The following is a 25890-nucleotide window of genomic DNA, read 5'->3' as shown; positions in this document are numbered from 1 at the left end:
TCCTGGATCAAGTAATTCTTGCCTACAAAGATTTGCGGGAGTGTTCCTTGGTCTCCCCTCGTGTTGGGCAGCTCCCTGCTCCTTTCTGCCGCCCCACTGTTGCCCTGTAGCGAGTCTGGGGATTGTGGGGTTGGTGTTCTGTCTCCCATTTGGTAGTATAAGTAGGCATGGGGATTTTACATTGCGTTTTGCTGATGTCGCCAGCTCCACACACCCTGTGAATTCATCATGATTCCACAATACGACCCAAATTGCCAGTCAATACTTACAATGTGTGTACCTTAGTGTTTGTGCACATTACTAATGAAAACAGTAAAAACACTTTGGCCCACCCTGGTTTTACTGTTTTTAATATTAATGCTATAGTGTGTGAATACGAACACACTTATTTTTCTAAGATTTTTTTCACTAATTACTAGGCATACAGGGCATATTACAGAAGGCCTGCTGTGTCCATCCTCTGTCCTTCTCGTGGCTTTGCTCATCAGGGTGAGCATTGCAAGACGCACCTGACTGATATAGTGGGACTCGAGGGCTGTGTTTTGAGCTGTAGGATTCGGTCAAAATGATCGAATCCAAATGACCTACACCACCAAATTACCGAAAATAGATACTACTAAATGTCCTACTGACTGAATGTTCATAGGATATTTTGTAGTATTTATTGGGTGGTGTAGGTCAATTTTTCTTTCTTTTTTTTTTTGGGTCAGAACTGCTGCAGGGTATACAGTATACTGAGCAGGGTTTGCGGGGGACACCCCTGCAGCTGGCCCAAAAAAAAAAGGACCCTGCGGCACAGGTTCCCGATCACAGAAGTGAAAGGGAACTGGTGTCGCAGGGACCAGCGAGATGGCAGGAAAGGTAAGTAGGGGAGGCGGGTGTGGGAGGGGGTTAGGGTTTCTATGGATTTGGGTTTGTTTTACCTTGTGTGACCGAATGGGAAATTTACAAACAAATTTTGCATTACGTACATCTCTCATTCGGTCAATTCCGTTGCGAACCTTTCAGTAGGAGTGAAACAACCCCAAATCTAGCTGTAGCCATGGACATTCAGTGAGTAAGTGGAGAGTTGAAGAGCACACAGAGAGAGCCTGCCTTCCCCTCCATGAAATGCAGCACCTCTTCTTTCTATGCTTTTATGGCAATAGTTTTGTATCGGGTGTGCTGCTTCCACCCCTTGTGAGCCACAAACAAACATGAAACTGTTTGGAAAATGATTAACGATTGCTTTGCAGTAGCACTGCTGTAAAGGGCACTGTGTCACAATGCGCGCTGCCTGAATGTATAGGCATGCACTTCATGACCCCAAATAGTGCTGGGTCATGGAGCTGGGGTCTGCAACATTTTCTTCAACAGATTTGATTGGTCTACATCTGTTGTTCCTGGCCAGCTGGGTCAGTTTTGAGGGATCATGGGAGTTGTAGTCCAAAACATCTGGAGAGTCACAGGTTACAGAGCCTGCCTTAGAGAAAACTTGTGCTAAATAACACTGTTACATGTGCAGTTTATATGCCACATCTAGTGTTCAATCTGTTCTCTCATTCAGGCCAATGTCATGCAGGAGTATTATAAAAATGTTTTTTCCTGTCTGATTTCTATGTAGCTATGGAATGAGGTACGTCGCCAAAGTCCTGAAGAATTCCCTACATGAGAAATTCCCAGATGCGACAAATGACGAGCTGTTAAAGGTATGTGTTTGGTTTTTCTCCCATGCTTATGTCTATGCAAGTACTTTACGTGGCTGTTACTAAAATTGAGCAGGAACTGACATTGCCCTACTGCTTGAGGTACTAAGGTGATATGAAATTCCAATTATTTGCCGATTTCTGTTCCTATATCACAAACCCCTTTCCTCCAGAGGTACGCAATGTCCAGCTCCAATAAGGAGGAGACCCAATCTGATGCTGGCACAGCATGAACGGAGATTGGCAGCACTGTGATGTCCCTGGACTCCCCCAATCCACCACACCCATTGGCGTTCTTGCACCAGTCCCTTCTGTGGCAGAGTAGTATAGGCATACTTTTCCAACACACACACATGTAATAAACGTTCTGGCTTTCAGAACTAGTTTCTGCTTTTGCCGTCAAGGTGTCTCCTGACCGCCACCTGCACTTTTTTGCTTGGTTGGTCTCTTTCAGCGCCATCTCTGAAGACTGGGCTCCACCAGTGCAATTCAATTCCTTGGTTGCAACCCTCTGCACTATTTATTATTTATTTAGAATTGTTATTCCATCGTGCCACAAGCCCGCAGGCCTCAGGGCGCACGAACAACGACAAAAAAGTAGACCACCATAACAAAAAGTACAGAACAATGCTCTAAGACCGACAGGCACGGTACTCAATAGTCGGGAGAAACAGACCAACAGAAAGTTAATACTAATCAAGTGGAATCTTAAAGAGGAAACTACATCTAGGGCTTAATTATTTGGAAGTGGAAGGAGACCCTGAATATAGATGTTGTTTTCAGGCTTCCTTCTGGATGATTTGTTACGCCCACCCATATAGGAAATGACTTGCATTTGCTTTCAGGTAGCGCTACCTTTTGCTGTACTGCATTTCCCCATGGTGCTGCCAGAAATCTCAGCTCTCTTCAAGGCATCTATTAGGACAAGTGCTGAAGCATATCCTCAGGGATCCATGTAACCGAGCAGCATCACTAGCTCACAGTGACCTACGTTGCCCAACTCCAGGCACGATGTGATTGGTCCGTGCAGCGTAACACTGTCCCGCAGTCGTTTGACAGTATCCTCACCACCACCTAATCACCAGCTGATGCCCAGAGTTCGTCCAGAGCCTCACTTTGCCAACGTTTCCATTGCTGGTTCATGAGGCATCACACAAAAGGACCACATAAGTCACATGCACTGCTACCTTGGAAGCAGAAGTATTAGAACCAAATACACATTGTGTTACACTGACAAGGATACACATTTGTATGGTTTTATTAATATTGATCTTTTACTCCATTTTGATGCAAAGAAGTTTTGTGGAATCCGATGGTGAATTTGCAAGCAGTCCCTGCTGTTGATAAGCCGACTGAGGTAGTCTCAATTCTTGCCAAAGGCCTGCAACGCCTCACTCTTTCTTCCTAGTTTTCCAGAGACATGTGTCTCTATTTGGAGTAACATCATAATAAAGTAAAGATACATGCCAGGTTTTGTGGCCTAAACATTTTTCTCAAGCATTATGTACCTAAAACGTCCCGAAATAATGGACCTGTTCATTATAGGATCTATGTGATCACTGCGCCGCCCATAAGGCTGGGTTTCAAAATGCCGACTTCTAACGTGGCTCAGAACTGGCGCCGCAGGGTCCCTTTTTCATTTTTGTTATATTTTAAACTTTTTTTTTTGTTGTACCCCGCTACCATCTAATGGAAGCGGATGACACCCCTGCAACCTCTGACCACAATTACACTGACTATGGGAAGCGGGGAACACTCCTGCCCACCTTAGTCGGCGTAATCAGGGTCGGGATTTTTGTTCTGCACAAGGGTGCAGTATTTGTAATGTTGCTATAATCGTGGCGACATTTTGGTTCGTATCCTTCATTAGATACTTTGCAATAAAAAAATTCTTTATTATACACCATTACAAAATTAATTTAAAAACCAAAGACACAACAACATGGAATCCTCACAACATCACACATATAAGTGTGTAGCACATTTATGTTGCATGCTTATCTTACAACAAGCAAGATGATGTTTTTCAACTGTAGATTCTTGGACATCAAACTACAGTCATGTGGAAAATACAAGATTCTGTGTACACAAATGGCCTACATCTTTCTGTCGCAATACTGTCACCAAATACTGGACATTTCTCTGGGGCTGAGATAATTTTGAGCGTGTACTATTTTTTGTTCACTTGAAATGCCACATCTATATTCTGTAAAAATAAAAACGGAGGAACACTGACTTAGTCCTAACATACTTAACTTTCAATATGAATATCACCAAACCTGGTGCTAACCCCCTTAACTTGAGGAAAGTACCTAGTCAATAATCTATGGTTGGACCATGCGATCATAGTTCACGCAAGTTCATTCAACATATGCCAGTCAATTGGCTGCTCTGCAAACCAAGACCGTAACCGGGTCCACTATAATACCAGAGCTAATTTGATTTGGAATTACTCACCTCTCAGATGTCCATACTGCTGTGATATAAACCTTACCAACATTTTTCTTGGGAGACCAAAAGGAGAACCTCAATCACTGAATGCGCCCCACTGCCAGATCTTCTGCAACTTGTCTCTACTGTTTCAGCAATGTGAGTCTACAAATCAAATCTTCATTGTGTGAGCAACTAATTCTTGCTGCTACCCAAGGCCAACTAATTAAATGGCATTCATTCTTATTCGATTAATAGTTGCCTCCTGTGCGAGAACGCTAAAGCTGCATGTTTCCCAAAGCCAAAAATGCAAACAACTGAGCCTTAGATTAAAAATGGCTGCTCCTCTTATAGTTGCGTGCAACGTAGCGCGATGACGCCATCGCGCGGCAGCACAATGACATCAAATGCGACTACACTCAACACAGGCACAAAGCGTCAAGCAAGTTCTCTTAAGTGCGTCCCTGTACGAATGACTAATCACTATGAAAACATACAGAAACACGAGGAGTATATCCCCAAATTATCCACAACAAGGGCACAAATCTGCCTATGAAGGAGGCAAACGCAATGTGCGGTATTATTTCTTCACAGCATTATATTGGAATTGTCATCAATAACTCTCTCATTAAAATGACTGCATATATAGAATAACATGGTGCATATGAATATCACACCGTCAGTACATTTACAATGCTTTACATGCTCAAGAAGCCAGGGTGAAAAATATCTTGATGACACATTCATGTAAATCTTAGAATAACAAGAGCTCATCCAACATAGGCCTGTAATATTTTTGAAACTCATATACATTATGCAATTCTACACTATCATTCAACCCAATGATACAACGCGTTGTGCAGAATAGTAAGCTCCGTTTCAAATTCAATAGTTTCTGATTAATGTCATTTTGATTGGTACCCCAAATCATTTTAAGGATCACCCAATACAATCCATGTAAGAATGAGAATGATTCATAAAATGTCTTACAAGAGGGCCTGTTCTATAGCTCCGATGTTTGATGAGCCTTGTTTTACACTTTCTATTGATTTTACCAATGTAATGCAAGCTGTAAGGACATGTGACCAAATACACTTACAATTTGTATGTTCCATGATTCTCCAATGTTTTTCCAACCCAATATTTAAAGTTAGAGTTTTTGACATAAAGGCACAAATGACACAAGACCCACATGATTGGTGCCCAACAGGGTCCAATTCCAATTTTGCATAAATAGGCCTGTCTGCTCCTACTCCTGCTCACATTTCTGATGTTCATACGCCTTTTGAAAACTAATAGGAGATGGATCCGTCTTGCTGAAAAAACTCTTCCAATTCTTCGTAATGATCTGCTTGATTTTGTATGACTGATTAGTAAATTGACTTACAAAAACAAAAGCATCATCTGAAATCCTCTTCGGTTTGTGTTCCAACAGAAATTCTGTCTGCAGACAGTCATGGCCTTCTTTCTGGCCTCTCCCCCAAAATGTACAACCTCAATATTTGCAGCCTCCACTGACAAAGAACTCACAAAATACATGGTCAGATGTTGATGGGTAGATCTTTGGCTATTGTTTATTCTAAGTTGCCGCAAAAAACTCTTAGCCATCATCCATGTGATCAGTGGCTGGTAGGATGACTTTTCTTCAGACGTTATGGCTTCAGTCCTGGGACTAAGAATTAATCATTTGGCAGCAACAAAAGTCTGCAAAAGTATGTTTTGTTCTTGCTCTCTTTACTGAACGAAAGAATCAGAGCAGATCCCATGCTTAGTTGATCTTGTACCACCCCTCTCTAGTGGGAGAGCAAAGTCTCTGCTCATCTCCTGGCTTGGAGCACATTCACATAGGAAACGTGCGTTCTTCATCTAGACAGGTATTCAGGCTGCCCCGTACACTTCCTACTGTTTATTCGACACTGATCCTTCCCCTGTCTCTAGGGCTGTTGAGAAAGGCTAGTAAGGTCCATGGACTGGTAGCTTTTGAAATGGTTCCATGGGCATAGCTCAAAAAATACTTTAATGACTTTTTATTGGTGTGGACACAATATCTTTGTGTCATGCTTGATCTCCTGCCTTATTCCTAATTTCTTTTTGTATCCATATTTATTTATTGATGCAGGAAGTTGCAGCTTAGGTCAGGGCAGGCCTGTAATGGTGCACATTTTCATGAGGTTAAGTGAAGTAGTTTACGATTTTGCCTAGGAAATGGGATGCAAGGTAATATAATTGGGGCATGACCAATGAAGTATGAAGCATTGCAGTTAATACGGTGTGTCCATGATGATGCTACTCTTCGGGAGTAAGTATCATTCATCAGAGACTGGTAGGTAGTGGTAATGGGGGCAGGATGATGGATTGAGATGGTATACAGCCCTTGGTAGCAACCCTTAAGCTAGACCGGAAAGCCCTCTGACTACATCCTTAATGAATTTCAAGTGTACTAGTCAACCACCTACCAGCTTAAATATTTATATTTGTGGTCTCTAGCGGCCTAGAATAGTAATGCATTGGTCACTATTGGCCTAAATAATATTTGCTGGTTTACTATTGGAGTAATGTAATACTGTGTTTGTCACTATTGGCTTAAATAATAAAACACTTGGCCACTACTTGTGCTAGCTTGTAACTGCTATACTTGTTCACGCAAAAGCTGTTATCATCGGCTGTCCTTGAAAACTGCAATTTCAGTATTTTCTTCACCTTATGCACCCGTTACCTTGACTGTCTAGCCTGCCAAAATCCATTATTAGTGCCAATCATTACCCATCCCTGTCCTCCTAAAGCCCCCGACATCACTACACTACACATCTTCACATGCCTGTCTTCTTCCTCACAGTAGTCTCCCTGTGCTCCACCTGGGGCTTCCATGCCCTAGTCTCATGACTCCAATCCTTCTCAGCTCGCCACCTCGCACCCCATCCCTAGCCTACAGATCACTCGCAGAAAGCACACTAGTCGTTCCCACTCAAAGAATGTGATCTGCGCATTTCTCTTGATCCAACCTCACATACACCCATCACCTCCCTCTCAAGATCACATTCTCCACTCCGTCATTCTGCCCCTATCTGAACCCACCACCATCTTGTTGGAGCTATGCTGTCCAGGCTTTCTAGTAAGACCTTCCTTCACACCGACTATTGTGACTAGCACCGCCTCAACTCTGTCAGGATTTTCACAGAAGCATGGATCACTCCTCATGGCACAACTACACTTATTACCCATGAACCGCCTGCACATACTCTGCCACTTTGTCTTACTCTCCCTGACTGACCAAAAAAGGTGGCAGGGTTGGCCTCGGGATCAATAAAGCTGGCCTGTTCGCTCCACCCCACTTTCAGACTTATTAGAACTCCTGTCCAATGAACTTTTTTTTTCTTGACAATAGACCCACTACCCACTAAAGCACCTTCATGGGAGGCTTCAATCTTTCCAAAATCATGACTGAACGGTGACTTAGTCTATTCTATCCTTTGAAATAATCTTTATCCACCCTTCACAACCCACTCATATAAGGGGCAACTTGCTGGCGCTCATCTTTCTATCATTGTCCATTACCTCATCTATTCACTCCATCTGGCCCAGCCTCTTCCACTTCCCAACACCCCTCTTGACTAAATGAACATTCAAACCATTCAGAGGCTTAGAAGTGCCCATTTAGTGCATTATAATGTCCCACCCGCCTTTAGTTTGATCTGGAAGGTTGGAAGCCTCCAGATCCTCTTAAAGTTGACGTGTTTCCACTTTTGGAAATAGTTTAATAATTACTTGTGGTCATGCAAGAGAGGTGAAGTTTGATCTTTTTTAATAGTGGAGATATGATAGATGTCTACATTGACTGAGTTTGTTCTTTCTTCTCAAAGGATATAGAATGTTATTAAAGACAGAGGAAATAAGTGATGGCACAGAGAAAGCATGTGCCCTGTCACCAGACCATGGGGGTGGCGCAGGGGGTCAGTAGGTTCACCTGTAGGTAGTAGTAATTTGTCAACATTCTAGTGTTGTGAAGGAACTTGCAGCAAGGTGGCCTTGTTTGAGTTAGGGGCAGGGATGGATTTCAAGTATGATCAGTTTAAGTAGATGCCAAATTAATAATTCTTATTTAAAAATCACTAACGTTAGAGTTTTGATTTCTTTTCTTGGACTAACTGAAAGCATTTTGCTGAGATGGATTGTTTGAGCTTTCTAAGTCACATAGATCCTCCTCAGATCAGGTGATAAAAAGGAAAAGTGCGGAGGAAGAAACCGTAATGAAAGTAAAATCCACACAACACAACCTTTGGCTTGCAGACAACGCAGTTAGACCCACTGTACTGCATAAAAGAGCATAGCGAAACAAGATCACACATTTTAGAAAGCTCTGCCACAGTGTGTGGATCAGGGATCGCGTACGATTTGTGAGGAAATGTTACATTGCCCAGAAAGAGCTTAAACTGTTGTGTAGACTGCTCACAGGACCTGGCCACCTGTAATACCAGTTCGAGGGGATGGTGTCCTCCGACGTATTCTACATCTATGACAGTAATCACCACAGCTGTGCTGCTTTGGAAAAATGTTCGCCATCTGCGTCCTGCGTCAATTACATCGATATGCTGTCCCTCGAGTGCCTCTGTCGAGCGCCAACGTCACCGGATGTTATATGTAGGACGCACGACGCCGGTAGCCTCAGTTCCACTTTTTCTGCGAACGTGTTTGCTTCGGAATCGCGGCGAGCCTCGGTTCTTCTCCCATTGAATCGGACCTTTGTACTTGGTTAATTGTGAAATATGTCTTCATCTTCTTCTACCCCGAGGTCGGGCTTCAAGAAGTGCCGGGACTTCGGTTCCAATATGTCGCTTGCTTACGGACCCGCACAATGTCTGCTTGTGGTGCCTCAGCCAGAGCCACGCCACCGATGACTGTGATGAATGGCAGTCCTTGATGTTGAAGGCCTTGCGGGAGCGAAAGAAGTTGTTGTCTGTAGGTAGGGTTTCCAAACCCCGTAAGTCAAAATCCGCTGGGCTTTCAACCGACGATTCGAGGGGCGACTCTCTGCGTCGGCGTAAGTCCAGGGGGTCTCGGTCCCGGAGTGGTTCCCGCCATTCCTCTGCCTCTTCTAGGCATTAGCGGAAGCGCCATCAACGGTCGCCTTCCCCGTCGTCGTCCGAGGACTCAGCCAGACGGCGGGTAGCTTGTCCCAACAAGCATTCATCTCCGGCGGAATGGGACGCATTTCGCAAGAAGATGATGGCGATTTTCGAATTGCAGGGCACCGTTCCGTCCGCGTCTTTGAGAAAAGTCGGCAAGGAATGCGCTAGGGCCACCGCTCGCACACCTTCGGGCGGTCAGCGCAATCATCGGGAGGCGTCGAGGTCCCGCTCGGAAAAGGTGATCACACTAGCCGTGCCAGGTCCAGGTCCCGGTCCTCGATGCCCTCGAGACCGTTGGAATCTGTGAGGCCTTCTAAGAAGGCATCAACCCCATCGGCGCCAAGTCCGTCGAGGGACTCTCTCAAGGCTCCGCCTCCGAGGAAGTCATCAATGCCATTGGCGCCGAGGCCGTCGAAGGACACGCTCGGGGCTCGGCCTCGAAGCCGTTGTCGAAGTCGTCGGCACCTCGCTCGACGCCGATTCCGTCGACGCCCTCGACAACTTTTGAGGAGGCTTTGTCGGAGGTGCCCCGGAGGCCAGTAGAAACTCAGAGGAAGGCCCTGAGTAAATCAGTGAGGCCTGTGTTTGAGTCTTTATCTGTACCCTCATCCAGGGATTTATTCCAGCCTTTGGTTTACATCTCAGAGGTGGATGAAGGGTCAGATGTGGAGGGGTTTGTTCCTCCTAAGGTTTCTGATTCCCTGTTTTCGGGTCATAGCCAGATGGAAGACCTGCGTCAATCCTTACATGACGCCAGTGGTCTGGACACCTCTCTGCAGGTTGAGTTTGACCCGCCTGAGCCCTGTACATACGCCGATTCATCGTACTGGCGTCTCATGTCGAGGGTGACGGAGTACTTGGAGTGGTCTGCTCCACCTGGGGAGTTTGTGTATAATAATTGCCATGGGGATCGCGTTCGGGAGTCTTAGGATCCTCTTTCAGAATCGTCTCTCCAGTCTTTCCCAGGTTTCCCACGGCAGCCCCAGCCCAGCTTCGGCGGCATAGGTGAAGGTTGGAACGACCTTCTCGTTGTAGAAGTTGATGACTGGGAGGAGTGAGAATTTCCCATACTTCCTCCAATCACAATATCTTGCGCTGTCAACTGCTTTACCTTCGTATTTAGACAGGCTATCTATCTATCTATGGCTGTTCACACCCACTTGCACTAATCATTACGCCCTAGATATTTTATTGAGGTGACAGGTCATATTCTGTTGTTACCCAGCATCCAACATGACAACTTCTTTTTTCTTCCTCTCGGTTTTTCAATCTGCAGGATTTCCGTTTTTGCATTGTTGATCTTCAAGCCGCTTAAATCAGTGTACTTCTGCAGGGCGTCCAGCTTTCTCTGTAGGCCGATGGGAGTTTTTTCCAAAAGGACTAGGTCATTGGCGTACAGGAGCCAACCCACCGAGGTTCAGTTAATCCTTGTGGGCAGGACTTGTGGGGGCTCTAGGACGTCTTTCATATCCCTGATGAAGTATGGGCACCCCTGCTTCAGTGCCCGATAAGTTTGTATTTCCTTCGTCAGATTCCCTGACTGGTGAAGTCTGACCTGTAAGACTGTCCCGGTGTACAGGTCTTTAATTGCTGCCACTAGGGCTCTTGGGCATTCGATGGTAATCAATTTGGCCCATAGTCGTTCCCGGCCAATGCAGTGAAAAGCACACTCCATATCCATGCATGCCATGTAAAGGCTACCTTCCCCATTCAGCAACTTCATTTTTATGAGGCTGATTAGTAGCAAGTTCAGGCCACAGCCTACATTGTTAACAAATCCGGTTTGTCTGAGATCGTAGGGCTCCGACTTCTTCACCCAATCTTTTAAGTGTATCAGCAGCACTCCCACAAAGATCTTTCCCAGTACATCGAGGAGTGCAATCGGATGGTAGTTTTTCGGGTCGCCCTACTTGCAGATGGGGACCACCACCTCCCGTTTCCAGGTTGCTGGGACTCTACTAAATTGAGCTATCCTCTGGAATATGATCATACAGAAAGCCGCCCAGTCCTCAGGCACCTCCTTCAGCATGGCATTTGTCAGCCCATCCGGTCCTGGAGCCCGGGAGTTACTTGCCTTTGTTATGATGCTCCTAATTTCGTCTCTTTCCAAGTGAATTTCCCAAGGAGTTGTCTGACTATAAGGCAGTTCTTCCTTCTTTTGGTCCTTCAAGGTGAAGTGGTTTTTGAAGTCTTTCACCCAACCATTCTTGTGGATAGGGTTTAATTGTAGTAGGCCATTGTTGCGTTCTCTGCCGTTTAGCAGTTTCCATACATTTCTCGAGTTTTTAAAGTTTAAGGCCTGCATCATGATTTCGGAGTCGTTCTGATAAATGGTGGCTCTGCAAGATATGACCCAATTCCTATATTGTTGTTTCCTTTTTTCGTTATCCAACCCCTAGTTATCGCAAGGAGTGATTTTAGTCTCCTGAGGTCACAATGTAGTAATCGTTTTTAGTTTGCAATGACTGAGTCTGATGCATGCTTTGGCTTGAAGTTAGCCTTTTCTCCTCTTCTAACTTCCTTGCGAAACATGGCGATACTGGGTTCATATTCGACCCCCTAACCCCTGCTGTCTTCTGTTGCCAAGCTCTCAGTCTCGCGTAAGATGACACGCACCACTGCTGGGGTAATTCGTAGCCTCTTTCTACCCTGTTCCAAGGATAGCTTTTGGTTCCAGCACTTCATTTTTTTTATCATTCCATTCTTACAAGGTCCCACACAGGAGAACACCAACGGCTGTTGACCACTTTGGGTCGATGGGAGAACCGTCTGGGACAAAACCCGTTGAAAGATGGAACCTGCGACAAAGAAGTAGCCCAGGGTTGCACTTGCAGACCCAGAGTGCCATGTTGCTGCACCTGTCAGGTTTCCTTTCACTTGACCATTCACCATGTGAATGTCCCTCATCGCAGTTTCATCCAACCACTCCCGACATCGAGCATTCTTTTTCTGTTGTAAGCCACCTGGCCCTGCAACCCTTCCTGAAGCGTGGTGCGGGCAATCAATGTTTAAGTCTCCACAAATTATTAGCCACGGATCGTCCAATTTGGTAAGCAGCCGGTCTATACATTTTTATGAAATGGACAAAAGTGCTAGCCTCCTTAGCCCTCGCGTTCCAGTACAGGTTGAAGAGTGTCAAGATCCCTTGTCTGTCAGCAGGGCAGTCCCACAGCTTTATTTTTATTATCTGAGTAAGTGGACTGGTGTGTATGACTCGAGTAACCTTGTCCATGGAGCTGTTTTTAATCAATGTCAGCAGGCCGAAGCTAGGCCTTCCCAGGGCTCCTTTAGATGCTTTATTTAGGTATCCGGAATATCCATCTAATAAAGGGGTCTTTCTAAGCCATGATTCCTGTAAACATAGGACGTCCAATTTGAACATTCTGGGATTGAAGGCTTGAAACAGGTGGGCAAATCGTCTGCAGTTGCAGGATCCGATCTCAAGCCTTGCTGGTCCATTCCGCGTCGCACTCTAATCCCGGCGGGAGGCAAGCCAGTCCCAAGACTGCTCTTTATCTATTTTATGAACAGCATCAACTGTCAGGACCTGGCTCTCGAGGGCAGTTTCATTTCATTTTCCTCAAGTAGGACCACACCTTGCGATTCCCCAGAGGTGACAATGGGTTTGTGTCAGGGCTCTGATTAGTTAATGCTTTACAATCTTTGAGGTTGAAATCCTGGGCCCGTAGATGGTCGTTCACGTTCACCATGATAGTTGTCAAGGCAGAGGAAGCCATATGTAGGCATACTCAATCATTTCCATGCTCCGTTGGGAAATCGACAATATGGATATCTTTAGATTCTGTTACTCTCAATTGTGGTATGTGGTGAAAGAGGCTCATTATATTGGTGCGGTTCAGCACCAGACCGTTGTCCGCCTTAAGGGAATGCTCAATCATTCCATCCAACAGTGAAGGCTGTCTCTCTAAAAGGGCTAGCGTCATTGTTACTTTAGCCCGTTTTTCCTCCAATGTCTGAATTGATGAGTTTCATTGAGCTGAGTACTTTAGTCGAGGTTGTAAGTGATTTCAACCCGGCACTCCACCTAAGTCAATGCCTAGTGTGTGATGCACAGCTGGATCCCTTAATTATATATTCGTGTCTATAAGTACTTTTATTTCTGAATGATGTACCCTTCTAACACGCCCCTCTCTTTGAATCCCCCTGGTCTCACTGAACCAGGAAGCAGGCTGTTTTGCAAAGTTAAGATTTATTTTATGAATTTGAACAATATTTATATCACACTATTTAATATTTATACAATGATCACCAATGGGTGATGTCACAACAATTAACAATCTCTTTAATCAGGAGGAGTATGGATAGGAAAACTAATGCAGCATAGAATAAAACTTTGTGTGGGTTCAGTCAAATGCAATGTCACTCTTTCCCCCTGCACACTACTCAATCCCCCCAATATGCAAGATAAAGAGATGGAAGGAGAGAAAACAGGTTTCAGGAATAAGAATATCAGAGTTCGGGAGGATATCTCGTGCTCACACCAATAAGTTTTTTATGAAACCTATTATCACTGTTACTAAAATTCCTCAGGATAGGTTCAAAAAAGTCTTCAAGTTACACAATGCTCGTCAATTCAATATAATTTAATTTATCTTCCAAGGTAAAGAACAGCCGACACGTGTTTCGACCCTTGGTCGTTATCAAGGCTGTACAGATTATTACATTCATTCAATATAACGAAAAAAGAATAGAAAAGAGAAAATTCAAAAACCATACCATATGGTGCCAACATGTCAGGTCAGGTTATGGGAAAATTCACGCCATAGTCAAGAAATAAGATGAATATTCAAAGAGAAATAAACATAAAACAATAATTTAGTTTTTCCTTACAAAAAATATATGTGTGTTCAACATAACATCCAGTTATCAACTGTTTTCACAATAAAACTCAACCCCAATATATTGGTTACACAGATTACCGATTATCACCCTGTGACACCATTCCAACATGACCAGAGAATATGTGAATATTCAAGATGCAACATTAGAAAATAGAATTGAAACTTACCCTCTCTATGTCATTTAGTAATATCTTCCATCCCTATGTTGTAGACCCTTTAAATTAAATTTAATGGTATGGATTACATAAACGTTTTATCCCATATTATAGCATAGATTGAAATTTAGAATGTTCACCAACCTGAAAATCTATGTTCTTAGAATACCAATTGTTCCAATAGTCTTTATATTCGAAATGTTTTAGGTCCAAAAATGGCTTTCACCTATAAGAAATATGTTTATTGTACTATGCTTCATAGGGTTAACTATAGATCCCCATATTAATCATTTCCATAGTTAAAAATACTCATCGGTCAATAAATCCTTCTTGCCATTTAAATTTATTTTTGAACAAGAAAATATATAATATAATAATATTGCATTATGTTCAGTTCCCATATGCACATCATGAGTTATTGAAGGACCTCCCTCAACCATTCCAAAAGGATGGTTCTGTTAAATAGAATATATCCTGTTTAAAATACCATACCATACCCCTATTAGTATTCTTATTTTCCATGAGCTTACCTTTACATGGGCTGAATCCCAGAACCTCGTTATGCTAAGGGGATCCCACGAGTTTCCCCTTCCATTTATATGTATTGACACTCACAGGATCGCGGGCCGCACCGCGATGACGTCACGCGCACGCACGCGCGATGACGTCACGCGCGCGCGATGACATCACGCGCACGCACGCGCAATGACGTCACACGCAAGCGCGCGTGACGGCGCCATACACACGCGCACTCAGCGTTATATAGGTATTATTACAGAGTCCCCTTATTAAGAAAGCATGATATATTGCCAATATATCTTATTCATTGGCTAGTGTCACTCAGTTACAGTTACCCAATACTTTAAATTGAAAGGGCTATTTCAACTCGAATTTAACTTCCTGTAAATACAAAATAGTACAATAAAACCACAACTAATTCTACAGTTACATCCTCATGATATGCATACGTCCACCAAACATATAAATCCCATTGTAACCCTTAAATTATTTAAATAATATAATTCATGAAAAATATTCTATTTCATTTCCATGGCTGTACTTTCACTAATGAGTACCTGAGATCCTATGTTTTTTGATCCCATGTAACAATACTCTGGTAAGGCTGGAACGGCATCACAAGTAGTGATAATTACAATAGATGGCATTACCAATTATGCTGATTTCATTCATTGTAAATCAGAAAAGAAAAGGAATGTCAATCATGTTATTACTTCATAAGAAAACATGCATTTCATGGTCCTGGTTAAGACCGACTGTAGTACTTCTAAAATAACAAATTAGTTTGCTCTCTTGTTGCCTAAGTTTAAGCCTAAGATTACCACCCCGTTTACCCATCTTCACTTGCATGAGACCAATGAATCTAATATCTTCCTGGCTATCCAACTGATGTTGCAGCTGCCAATGAATGGACATTGGTGTCTTAGCATCACTACTCCTTAAACTGGCCAAATGTTCCCTTATTCGTATTCTCAATTGCCGAATAGTGCTGCCAATGTAAAGCTTACCACATATACAAATAATAGCATAAACAACAAAGCACGTTTTACAGTTAATGAACTGGTTAATCTTAATTGTCATTGCATTATCATCTGTAAAGGAGTCACAATTAACATACGCATATTTGCACTGATTGCAATTACCACATTTAAAAAATCCCTTCTTTCCTTTTAGCCAAGTTCCTTCAGTACTGTCTGCCTGAACATCCAAAAAAGAGGGACTCAACTTCTGTTTGATACTATGTGCTCTCGTGAAAGTAAATTTAGGTTTCTCAGTCAAAAAAGGTAACAGATCCTTATCGAGTCTCAAAATATCCCAGTGTCTAGATACCATTTTATAGAGTAAGGATGAGTCTTGCGAGAATTGAGTTATTATGGAAATACAATCACTCTCAGGTTTCTCTTTCACACGGTCACATAAAAGCTCCAATTGACTACATTCTTTGTACTTATCTGCCGCTTTCTTTATACATTTCAGGTTATATCCTCTCTTTTGGAATCTTTGCGTAAGCAGGTCAGACTCCTTCTGATAATCCAAATCTAAACTGCAGTTTCGCCTGAAACTATGTTGGAACTACTAATAACTCATGCTACAAGAGAGCATAAAAGAGTCATAGTATCAATTAACAAACTTAAGGAAGAAATAAAGGCCATGCCAAATGCAGAAACTACCAAGGAAAAAAATTATGAGAAAATGAATGAAATTTTGCGAGAATATCAGGATGATATCAAATTGAGGAAATTTAGAAAGTATTTCAGAGATGATAAGGATTATAGACAGAAACGTGTATACACTTTTCAAGCTAAATATGATAATATAATACCACAAACCAGACCTAGTTCTTCCAACAATACACCTGCCAGCTCAGATCCTGATTCAGAGGAAGAAGTTAGAGAAGGTGAAGCTAGTAATCAAGAAGATATAGAATCCACACACAGTGGAGGCCGAAGTTTTTTAGAACAAATTCGCAGACACAAAAAGGGAAACATGCGATTTACAAATTTAAAACAAGTCAGATTTGCAACACCACCAACAGGCACTACACCAATACCAGGTGCCACACTAGGGGCAGGAGAGGGGGCAAGCGGAAGCGGGAGCGGAAGCTCCGACGAAGATCAGGGTCGGCCAGGAATTCTGACCAGATCGAGCAGCAAGAAACGTCAGGTGAACCAGTAAATTGTGACTTGGTTATTAATCTGTCAGATAAATGTCTTTCGGAGGCTGAACATGCTGTGTTGAATAAAGGGTTTTCTTTTGCACCAGGTGTTAGAACAGATTTTGTGAACTTTCAGATAGATATTTTCAAATTTATAAGAAAACTGAAATTAAAAAAAATTTTTGCCACTCAGGTACAAATATTTCAACCTAAAACCACTCTGAGCCCACTTAGCTCATATACTATTTCAGATATTCACAATATCACCACCTTGACCACCTTAGCCCAAGACAGTACAGCGGATTTTGAATCTATTTGCCTATCACTTGGTGTTAATACCAGACACCTTAATCTCAAAGAATTGAAGCCAAAGTCTAAATACACACCTAATTTAGGAACAGAGAATGTAATTGAAACCTTCCATAAGGCAATCACTAAGGATATACATAAGCATATGGACAGTAGATTCTATAAAAGAAAGCGAACTAAAACTAATTTGAGTAAAGAGGAATTGGTAGCTTTAGAAGCTTTAATGAATGATAAGTGCATAACCATCAAAGAAGCGGATAAGGGGGGCAATATTGTGGTGATGAATACGCAGGATTATATTACTATGGCAATGTCTCATTTGAACACTCCACAATGTTATACCCCTCTTAAATCTAATCCAACGAAGAGAATTGTTTCTGAACATCTGGAATTAATCCAGTTATGGTATGATAGAGGCTTTCTAACAGAGGATGAAAAGAGTTTCCTGACCAATACAGAACCCACCATGCCCACTATGTATTTCTTACCCAAAATACATAAGACTTATGAAATTTTACCAGCAGTCAGACCTATAATGAGTGGGATAGGGTGGGTCACGGAGGGTATGTCCCAATATTTGGATGAAGCTTTAAAACCCTATGTTCTCAAAATGAAATCTTATATCAGAGACAGTGCACATGTTTTGAAATTTTTCAAATCCTTGAAATGGGAATCAGATTATCTTTTGGCTACCCTCGATGTTTCAGCGCTTTATACTAGTATAGATCATGACCTAGCAGTTCAAACAATTGACTACACCTTTGGGAATTCTTCTGCTTCTTATATGCAGCATATGCAAATGCTTAAGAGTTTTCTTGAATTTACTTTGCAAAATAATGTATTCATTTTCAATGGACAGTATTATGCACAAGCCAAGGGAGTGGCCATGGGTGCTAAATTTGCGCCATCTCTGGCGAACTTGTTTATGGCCCAATTTGAAGAAACACATATTTACAATCAGGAGATCTTCCAAACGAATCTAATAGCATGGAGAAGATATATAGATGATGTTCTAATTGTATGGAAAGGGTCTCCTGCTCTATATGACACCTTTGTGCTACATACCAACAACAACAAATTTGGTATTAAGTTTACAGGTCTAGCAAGCACACAAAGCATTGACTTTCTTGATCTGCATATTTTTGTGAATAATGGGCAGATTGAAACACAGACATATCGTAAATCAACAGAAGTTAACTCAATACTGTATGCAAAAAGTAGTCATCAGAGATCTACAATTGATAATATCCCGGCGGGTGAATTTTATCGGGCCAGGCGAAACTGCAGTTTAGATTTGGATTATCAGAAGGAGTCTGACCTGCTTACGCAAAGATTCCAAAAGAGAGGATATAACCTGAAATGTATAAAGAAAGCGGCAGATAAGTACAAAGAATGTAGTCAATTGGAGCTTTTATGTGACCGTGTGAAAGAGAAACCTGAGAGTGATTGTATTTCCATAATAACTCAATTCTCGCAAGACTCCTCCTTACTCTATAAAATGGTATCTAGACACTGGGATATTTTGAGACTCGATAAGGATCTGTTACCTTTTTTGACTGAGAAACCTAAATTTACTTTCACGAGAGCACATAGTATCAAACAGAAGTTGAGTCCCTCTTTTTTGGATGTTCAGGCAGACAGTACTGAAGGAACTTGGCTAAAAGGAAAGAAGGGATTTTTTAAATGTGGTAATTGCAATCAGTGCAAATATGCGTATGTTAATTGTGACTCCTTTACAGATGATAATGCAATGACAATTAAGATTAACCAGTTCATTAACTGTAAAACGTGCTTTGTTGTTTATGCTATTATTTGTATATGTGGTAAGCTTTACATTGGCAGCACTATTCGGCAATTGAGAATACGAATAAGGGAACATTTGGCCAGTTTAAAGAGTAGTGATGCTAAGACACCAATGTCCATTCATTGGCAGCTGCAACATCAGTTGGATAGCCAGGAAGATATTAGATTCATTGGTCTCATGCAAGTGAAGATGGGTAAACGGGGTGGTAATCTTAGGCTTAAACTTAGGCAACAAGAGAGCAAACTAATTTGTTATTTTAGAAGTACTACAGTCGGTCTTAACCAGGACCATGAAATGCATGTTTTCTTATGAAGTAATAACATGATTGACATTCCTTTTCTTTTCTGATTTACAATGAATGAAATCAGCATAATTGGTAATGCCATCTATTGTAATTATCACTACTTGTGATGCCGTTCCAGCCTTACCAGAGTATTGTTACATGGGATCAAAAAACATAGGATCTCAGGTACTCATTAGTGAAAGTACAGCCATGGAAATGAAATAGAATATTTTTCATGAATTATATTATTTAAATAATTTAAGGGTTACAATGGGATTTATATGTTTGGTGGACGTATGCATATCATGAGGATGTAACTGTAGAATTAGTTGTGGTTTTATTGTACTATTTTGTATTTACAGGAAGTTAAATTCGAGTTGAAATAGCCCTTTCAATTTAAAGTATTGGGTAACTGTAACTGAGTGACACTAGCCAATGAATAAGATATATTGGCAATATATCATGCTTTCTTAATAAGGGGACTCTGTAATAATACCTATATAACGCTGAGTGCGCGTGTGTATGGCGCCGTCACGCGCGCTTGCGTGTGACGTCATTGCGCGTGCGTGCGCGTGATGTCATCGCGGTGCGGCCCGCGATCCTGTGAGTGTCAATACATATAAATGGAAGGGGAAACTCGTGGGATCCCCTTAGCATAACGAGGTTCTGGGATTCAGCCCATGTAAAGGTAAGCTCATGGAAAATAAGAATACTAATAGGGGTATGGTATGGTATTTTAAACAGGATATATTCTATTTAACAGAACCATCCTTTTGGAATGGTTGAGGGAGGTCCTTCAATAACTCATGATGTGCATATGGGAACTGAACATAATGCAATATTATTATATTATATATTTTCTTGTTCAAAAATAAATTTAAATGGCATGAAGGATTTATTGACCGATGAGTATTTTTAACTATGGAAATGATTAATATGGGGATCTATAGTTAACCCTATGAAGCATAGTACAATAAACATATTTCTTATAGGTGAAAGCCATTTTTGGACCTAAAACATTTCGAATATAAAGACTATTGGAACAATTGGTATTCTAAGAACATAGATTTTCAGGTTGGTGAACATTCTAAATTTCAATCTATGCTATAATATGGGATAAAACGTTTATGTAATCCATACCATTAAATTTAATTTAAAGGGTCTACAACATAGGGATGGAAGATATTACTAAATGACATAGAGAGGGTAAGTTTCAATTCTATTTTCTAATGTTGCATCTTGAATATTCACATATTCTCTGGTCATGTTGGAATGGTGTCACAGGGTGATAATCGGTAATCTGTGTAACCAATATATTGGGGTTGAGTTTTATTGTGAAAACAGTTGATAACTGGATGTTATGTTGAACACACATATATTTTTTGTAAGGAAAAACTAAATTATTGTTTTATGTTTATTTCTCTTTGAATATTCATCTTATTTCTTGACTATGGCGTGAATTTTCCCATAACCTGACCTGACATGTTGGCACCATATGGTATGGTTTTTGAATTTTCTCTTTTCTATTCTTTTTTCGTTATATTGAATGAATGTAATAATCTGTACAGCCTTGATAACGACCAAGGGTCGAAACACGTGTCGGCTGTTCTTTACCTTGGAAGATAAATTAAATTATATTGAATTGACGAGCATTGTGTAACTTGAAGACTTTTTTGAACCTATCCTGAGGAATTTTAGTAACAGTGATAATAGGTTTCATAAAAAACGTATTGGTGTGAGCGCGAGATATCCTCCCGAACTCTGATATTCTTGTTTACTTTGTACAAACTTTGTGGGAAGTTTGAGGGAGTGATATCACTTGCTGCCGACCCCATCTTTCTTATATATATATTTTTTTTTGAAGTACGAGAGTGGAAAATAGCGATCCCACTACATGAGGTTTCAGGAATACACACTCAACAAATACAGTTTCAATCCCAGTTTCCCCCAGCAGACTCAGAGAGAAACACAAATGATTGCAAACAGGTCAAATGCTTGTGAATGTGGTTTTGAATGAATGGTTAAAAACACAGAAAAATTGATTTAATTCACTTAATTGGAGTCCAAACTAGGGGGAGCCGCTTTGTATAGTTTCAGATAAACACTAGCAATGATGATTGAATAACTAGTAGATTGAAAACTGAATTCTGAGGTCGGATGCAAAGAATAGATGTTTTACACGTGATGAAATTGAGCAAAACAAAAGATTTGCAGCAAACTTTAAGGATTCCGAATGCGGTGTTGGGTCTGTTGGAAAGCTGAGGATGTTAGCTTCAATTTTACACGTTTCTAGCATGCACGGTACGGAAGTTACAGAGGTTTTGGTAGAGGTCGGTTTTTCTAAGAAAGAGTCTAGATTTCAAATGAAAGATGCGCTTTTGAATTACAAACAGGAATTTCTTTACACTAAGGAGTCTATGAAGCCACAAGCTACACGACAGCACAGCCACCAATACAGCAACGTCTCCGGATGGTTTCTACCTGCCGAGACGCTTGTCTTTCTTCAGCAACTATATTAGCGCAAAGATGATATTATCACTACCATTATCAAAGGACTATATGGATGAGGGAAAGATTCAGGAAAGACAAAAGAGTTTCTACAATGCAGTTCTGGATGGGATAGAAATGGTTTGGATAGGATTACTTAAGGATAAAATACTGGCTAGGGACAATTCTATGCTATAGATACTCACAACTACTGTTTGGAATAGGCCTGTCAAAGGATTTCTGGACTGGAATTCTTCTAGCCCACCGGACAGGATTCAGGGCGCTCGGTTCTGCACTCAGCACGGCACTCTGGACACTGCACGGCCACTGGACTGGATCTGACGGGTTGGTTCTGGGTTGCAGCTATCTGGTTACAGCTCTGCTCTACTGGTTTGGATCTCTGGATTCTAGCAAGAGTTCCTGGCAAGAAAGCAGACACAGCACAGCCAGGCTGTTCTTTTTGATGTGCCCCTTGGAAGTCTGGGGTAAAATCAGGTTTCAAGATTTTAAAGGCCAAGCTGAGAAGGGTTCAGCTTTGAAATTGGGCCTCTCTTCTTTCAAAAGTTCTGGAGTCTTGGATATGGGTTTCTCCTGCAAAGTGATTCGCCAGTAAATCAGTTGATGGGTGAATCTGTGTGTGTCTAGGTCCTAAGCTATCTCTATTTATGTATTTCCCTAAGGGGTGGGTAGGCTAAATTATACTAGGCACACCCTCTAGGAATCCTATTGGTTAGGGTCTGTCCTCTCTCCTGATTTGAGAAGGAACTCTGGTGCCATGATGATGCTGTATTTTACAACCCCGGGAGTACCTCCCCTTTGTTTCTGTACAGTAAATCTATTTGTCATATAAATCATATTTACAATACAACCAACGTGCTAGCAATACCTATTTACATCACAGATTTAGTAGAGCAAGTATCTGTCTGAGTTCCATCTCGGTCAGAGCTTTAGTTCAGATTTGACAGTTTTTCGTGCTTTCGGTTGGGTACCTAATGTCAGATCTGTCCACATCTTTCTACATATATGTGCATGACATATGGGCATAATCCTATGAAGTTTCATATTTCTAGCATCCTCACAATTGTAACAAAATTACAATTTCGGTAGGTTTAACAACCTATATTTTTCAGATTTTTACAAATTTTGCACAGTTCTCTGAGTCTTTTTTCAAAAAGATATTTTCTTGTGGGTTAAGATACACACATCTGTCTGGTCCCGCCCCCATGGTTTGCTGGGTTAAGAGCAATCCAGGCCTCTCTTCCTGCTCACAGGGGCTTCTGTTGACACTTGAATCTGCATACCCTTTAAGTCCAGGAAGTCTATTGTCTCTCCTCAGAGAAGCAGAACAAAATCTCCTCCTTTTCATTAGCATCTAACTGAGAGTTCCTGGGCAGAGAGCAAAGGGAAGGCACCTTTTGTTTGGGGCAAACTGTGGAATGTGATTTGCAGTCCTCTGGCTGGTATCAGTTCACTTTAAAATACTTTGTTTAAAATTGTCTTTGCTAAAATACTTAACATTTTCAACAAGTCTACACACAGATCTCTAATTCCAGTCTTTTTAAAACATAGAGATTGAATAGTAGCAACCTATATAGCTTTTGATGGCAAATCTCTTCTTTTCAACAATTAGATCTTAATGTACAAGTTTAAACTAACAGTGTAGGTAAATGACAGCTTTGATACAGGCAGGCGGCGGTACTGCGCCCATATTCTGACAGATTTTTCCAGGCAAGCCTTTATTTTAATGTGGATATTCTTGTGATGAAATCTGCTTCTCCTGACATTGTGGGCTTATGGGGATTCCTTAAATAAAGTGATGGTTAACACCCAACAAGGATGTTGGATCTTTTCTGATGTTTGGGAACCATTATTTTGCAATTTCAACAGCCAAGGAAAAATGAATTTTAGAGCACTTCTGGGTTTTCTTGGCAATGCAGCCCTGCCTTTTCATGTAGTTCCATTTCACTCTGTGGGCAGCCCAATGACAGGTTTTGGCAGTGTGGTCTCCTGTTCTACCACTGACACAGGCAAAGTAGATTTGCAGCCTATTTTTCCGGTTTCCCTGCGCACTTCTCAGAGATTTTTAGCGCGCATAGGGCTTTTTGGCGGCCATTCTGTTTCTGGTGAAGCAGTACACAGTGATGTCGCAGGGCAGAGCCTAGTGGGTCAGTGCATCCCACAAGTTTCCAACTCAGACTCGTAATCCTCATACGTGGACAGCTGCAACAGTGGATCTTCAGATTTTCCACGTCTATTATTACTTCCTGTGCGGATGAGGCCCTGTGTATATTTTCGTTTTGTCCTTGAGTTGAGGTATATTCTTTGGAGTGCTCTGTGCTGACGCTTTCTGTTAAGGTTGCTGAATTGACTGGTTCCAATGAGACAGTTATTATATTTCTAATGAAATTCCTTGCTCCACAACCCCTTGATGCTTTCAACATCATTGTGTTTTTTTTTTTCACTGGGTTGTGGATTTTCTTTGTTTTTGTTTGTACCTTAACCTGTTTTTGCGGTTCCCTGTTAAAGATGGGGAAATGATCCGTGCTGATCAATGTACTCCCGACTAGTTCCTCTCACCTGGGGGCCTCCATTCTGATCATTATCAAAGAGCTGCAGCCTGGTTGTGTCAGGGATGGATCGGTTGTGTTGGGGATGGACCAGAGGAGGTTTGGACGTGGGCCGGCCTCCAGTTTGGCAAAGCTTCAGAGACACGGTCCATCTTACTAGAGGGTGGGACTTGAGTAGCGTCCACAGCCTCTTGAAGGGGGCCATCCTCTGTTCTCATCTCCAACATCATTGGTCTTAGATTGATTTCCGTCGGTGGGGGGCCTTGCACCAAGTCCACGTGCACATGGGTGCTATCCTGTTTTCTGTACTAGGTGTTACCTTGCTGCTTCAATAAAGAAATTGTGTCTCTGAAGCAATCTAAAACAGCCTTTTTGTCTTCCCTGGATTCTTGAATTAGAACAATAAGGGTTTTAATGATCACCCCTCTGTCTCCTTTTCCCTTGTTCTTTTGTCTCTTGCCGCTTCAATAAAAGATTCAATGAAAATTATCTTGGAATGCATTAGAGCTAGCAGAGTCAACTTGTCCTTAAATCTGTCATTTAGATTTTCATGCAGTTTTAGGAAGGGTGACCGTGTGATCAAGACTATAGACCCAATAGCAGCTTGTAATTGGGTGGCCTGGGCATCCCATCTACTTGTCTGTCTGGCAATTTCCAAAGAATCTGACTTGCGTAAAGTAGGTACACCAGTTTCCCATCGGCTCTGGATGGTTATTCGGGTTCCAGGTCACTTCCCCATCTGAGTCTTCACTCGAGTCCTCGCTTGAGCTGGTGAATAGGGTCGTATCTTCCGAAGACCCCAAGGGTACGCCGCACAGCCGCCCGGGACAGACGCTGTTTCTGTTGACCCTGAAGGCTGAACCTGGGGGGTCAGTGAATTCATGGGTAGAGGAACGGTTTTCTGCTTTTTTCGGGGGGTTGGCTAGCAATGCTCTGAATGAGTTCCAACTTCCGTTCCATGTTTGAGTTTGCTGCAGCAGTTAACTTGGCCATTTGTGTCTCATTTACGGGCCGAATAAGTTCAGTAATGGTGGTTTGGTCTTCAGTTTGGGGACCTACAGCGTCTTGAGGGGGGTCACTCGGTTCTCCTTCAGGGCTCCCCGACATACTCAATCCCTCCAGTGTGCATGTCTCTGTCACACGTTCATTCAATTGAGTGTTTGAGCTTTGCAAGCCCATCTGATAAGGCAAAACCAGCAGGTCCCAGCTTTCCAACAGGTCGGCATCCGAAGGATCATGCCATTCTTCCTCTTGGAGTGGAGTCACAAAGCTGTTAGTAGTGCTTTCCTCGTGCCTCACTCTGCTATCTTTGGTAACTGGCATAAGCCGAGGAACGTCCCTTTGTCTGTAGTTCCATTTTACATTCATGTATTCCGAGAGAGATTTGCTCCTGGACTTTGCATGAGTGCTTTCTCTCTTTTTCCTCCTGCATCCGTCAACACTCTAGGGGATAAATCCAGTTAATTGCACTTTGGGCCTTGCGTAGGATTCTTGTTCTTCACCATTCT

At 42.1% G+C, this 25890-nt stretch overlaps 1 protein-coding gene across 2 annotated transcripts in view; it reads left to right on the top strand.

Annotated features, from left to right (window-relative positions):
• IQGAP2 (IQ motif containing GTPase activating protein 2) overlaps positions 1-25890 on the top strand; it is a 1674846-nt gene that overhangs the window by 1267671 nt on the left and 381285 nt on the right. For both annotated transcript variants that reach the window (XM_069627448.1, XM_069627449.1), the window contains one exon: positions 1604-1688. In XM_069627448.1, the coding sequence (XP_069483549.1) occupies positions 1604-1688 (85 nt within the window). The remainder of the gene's footprint in view (positions 1-1603; positions 1689-25890) is intronic.

The sequence above is a fragment of the Ambystoma mexicanum genome, chromosome 6p, assembly GCF_040938575.1.
Source record: "Ambystoma mexicanum isolate Mex_15411 chromosome 6p, UKY_AmexF1_1, whole genome shotgun sequence".
Lineage (NCBI taxonomy): Eukaryota > Metazoa > Chordata > Amphibia > Caudata > Ambystomatidae > Ambystoma > Ambystoma mexicanum.
Note: the sequence above shows the minus strand (reverse complement) of the source record. Positions and strands in the feature narration are given on the sequence as shown.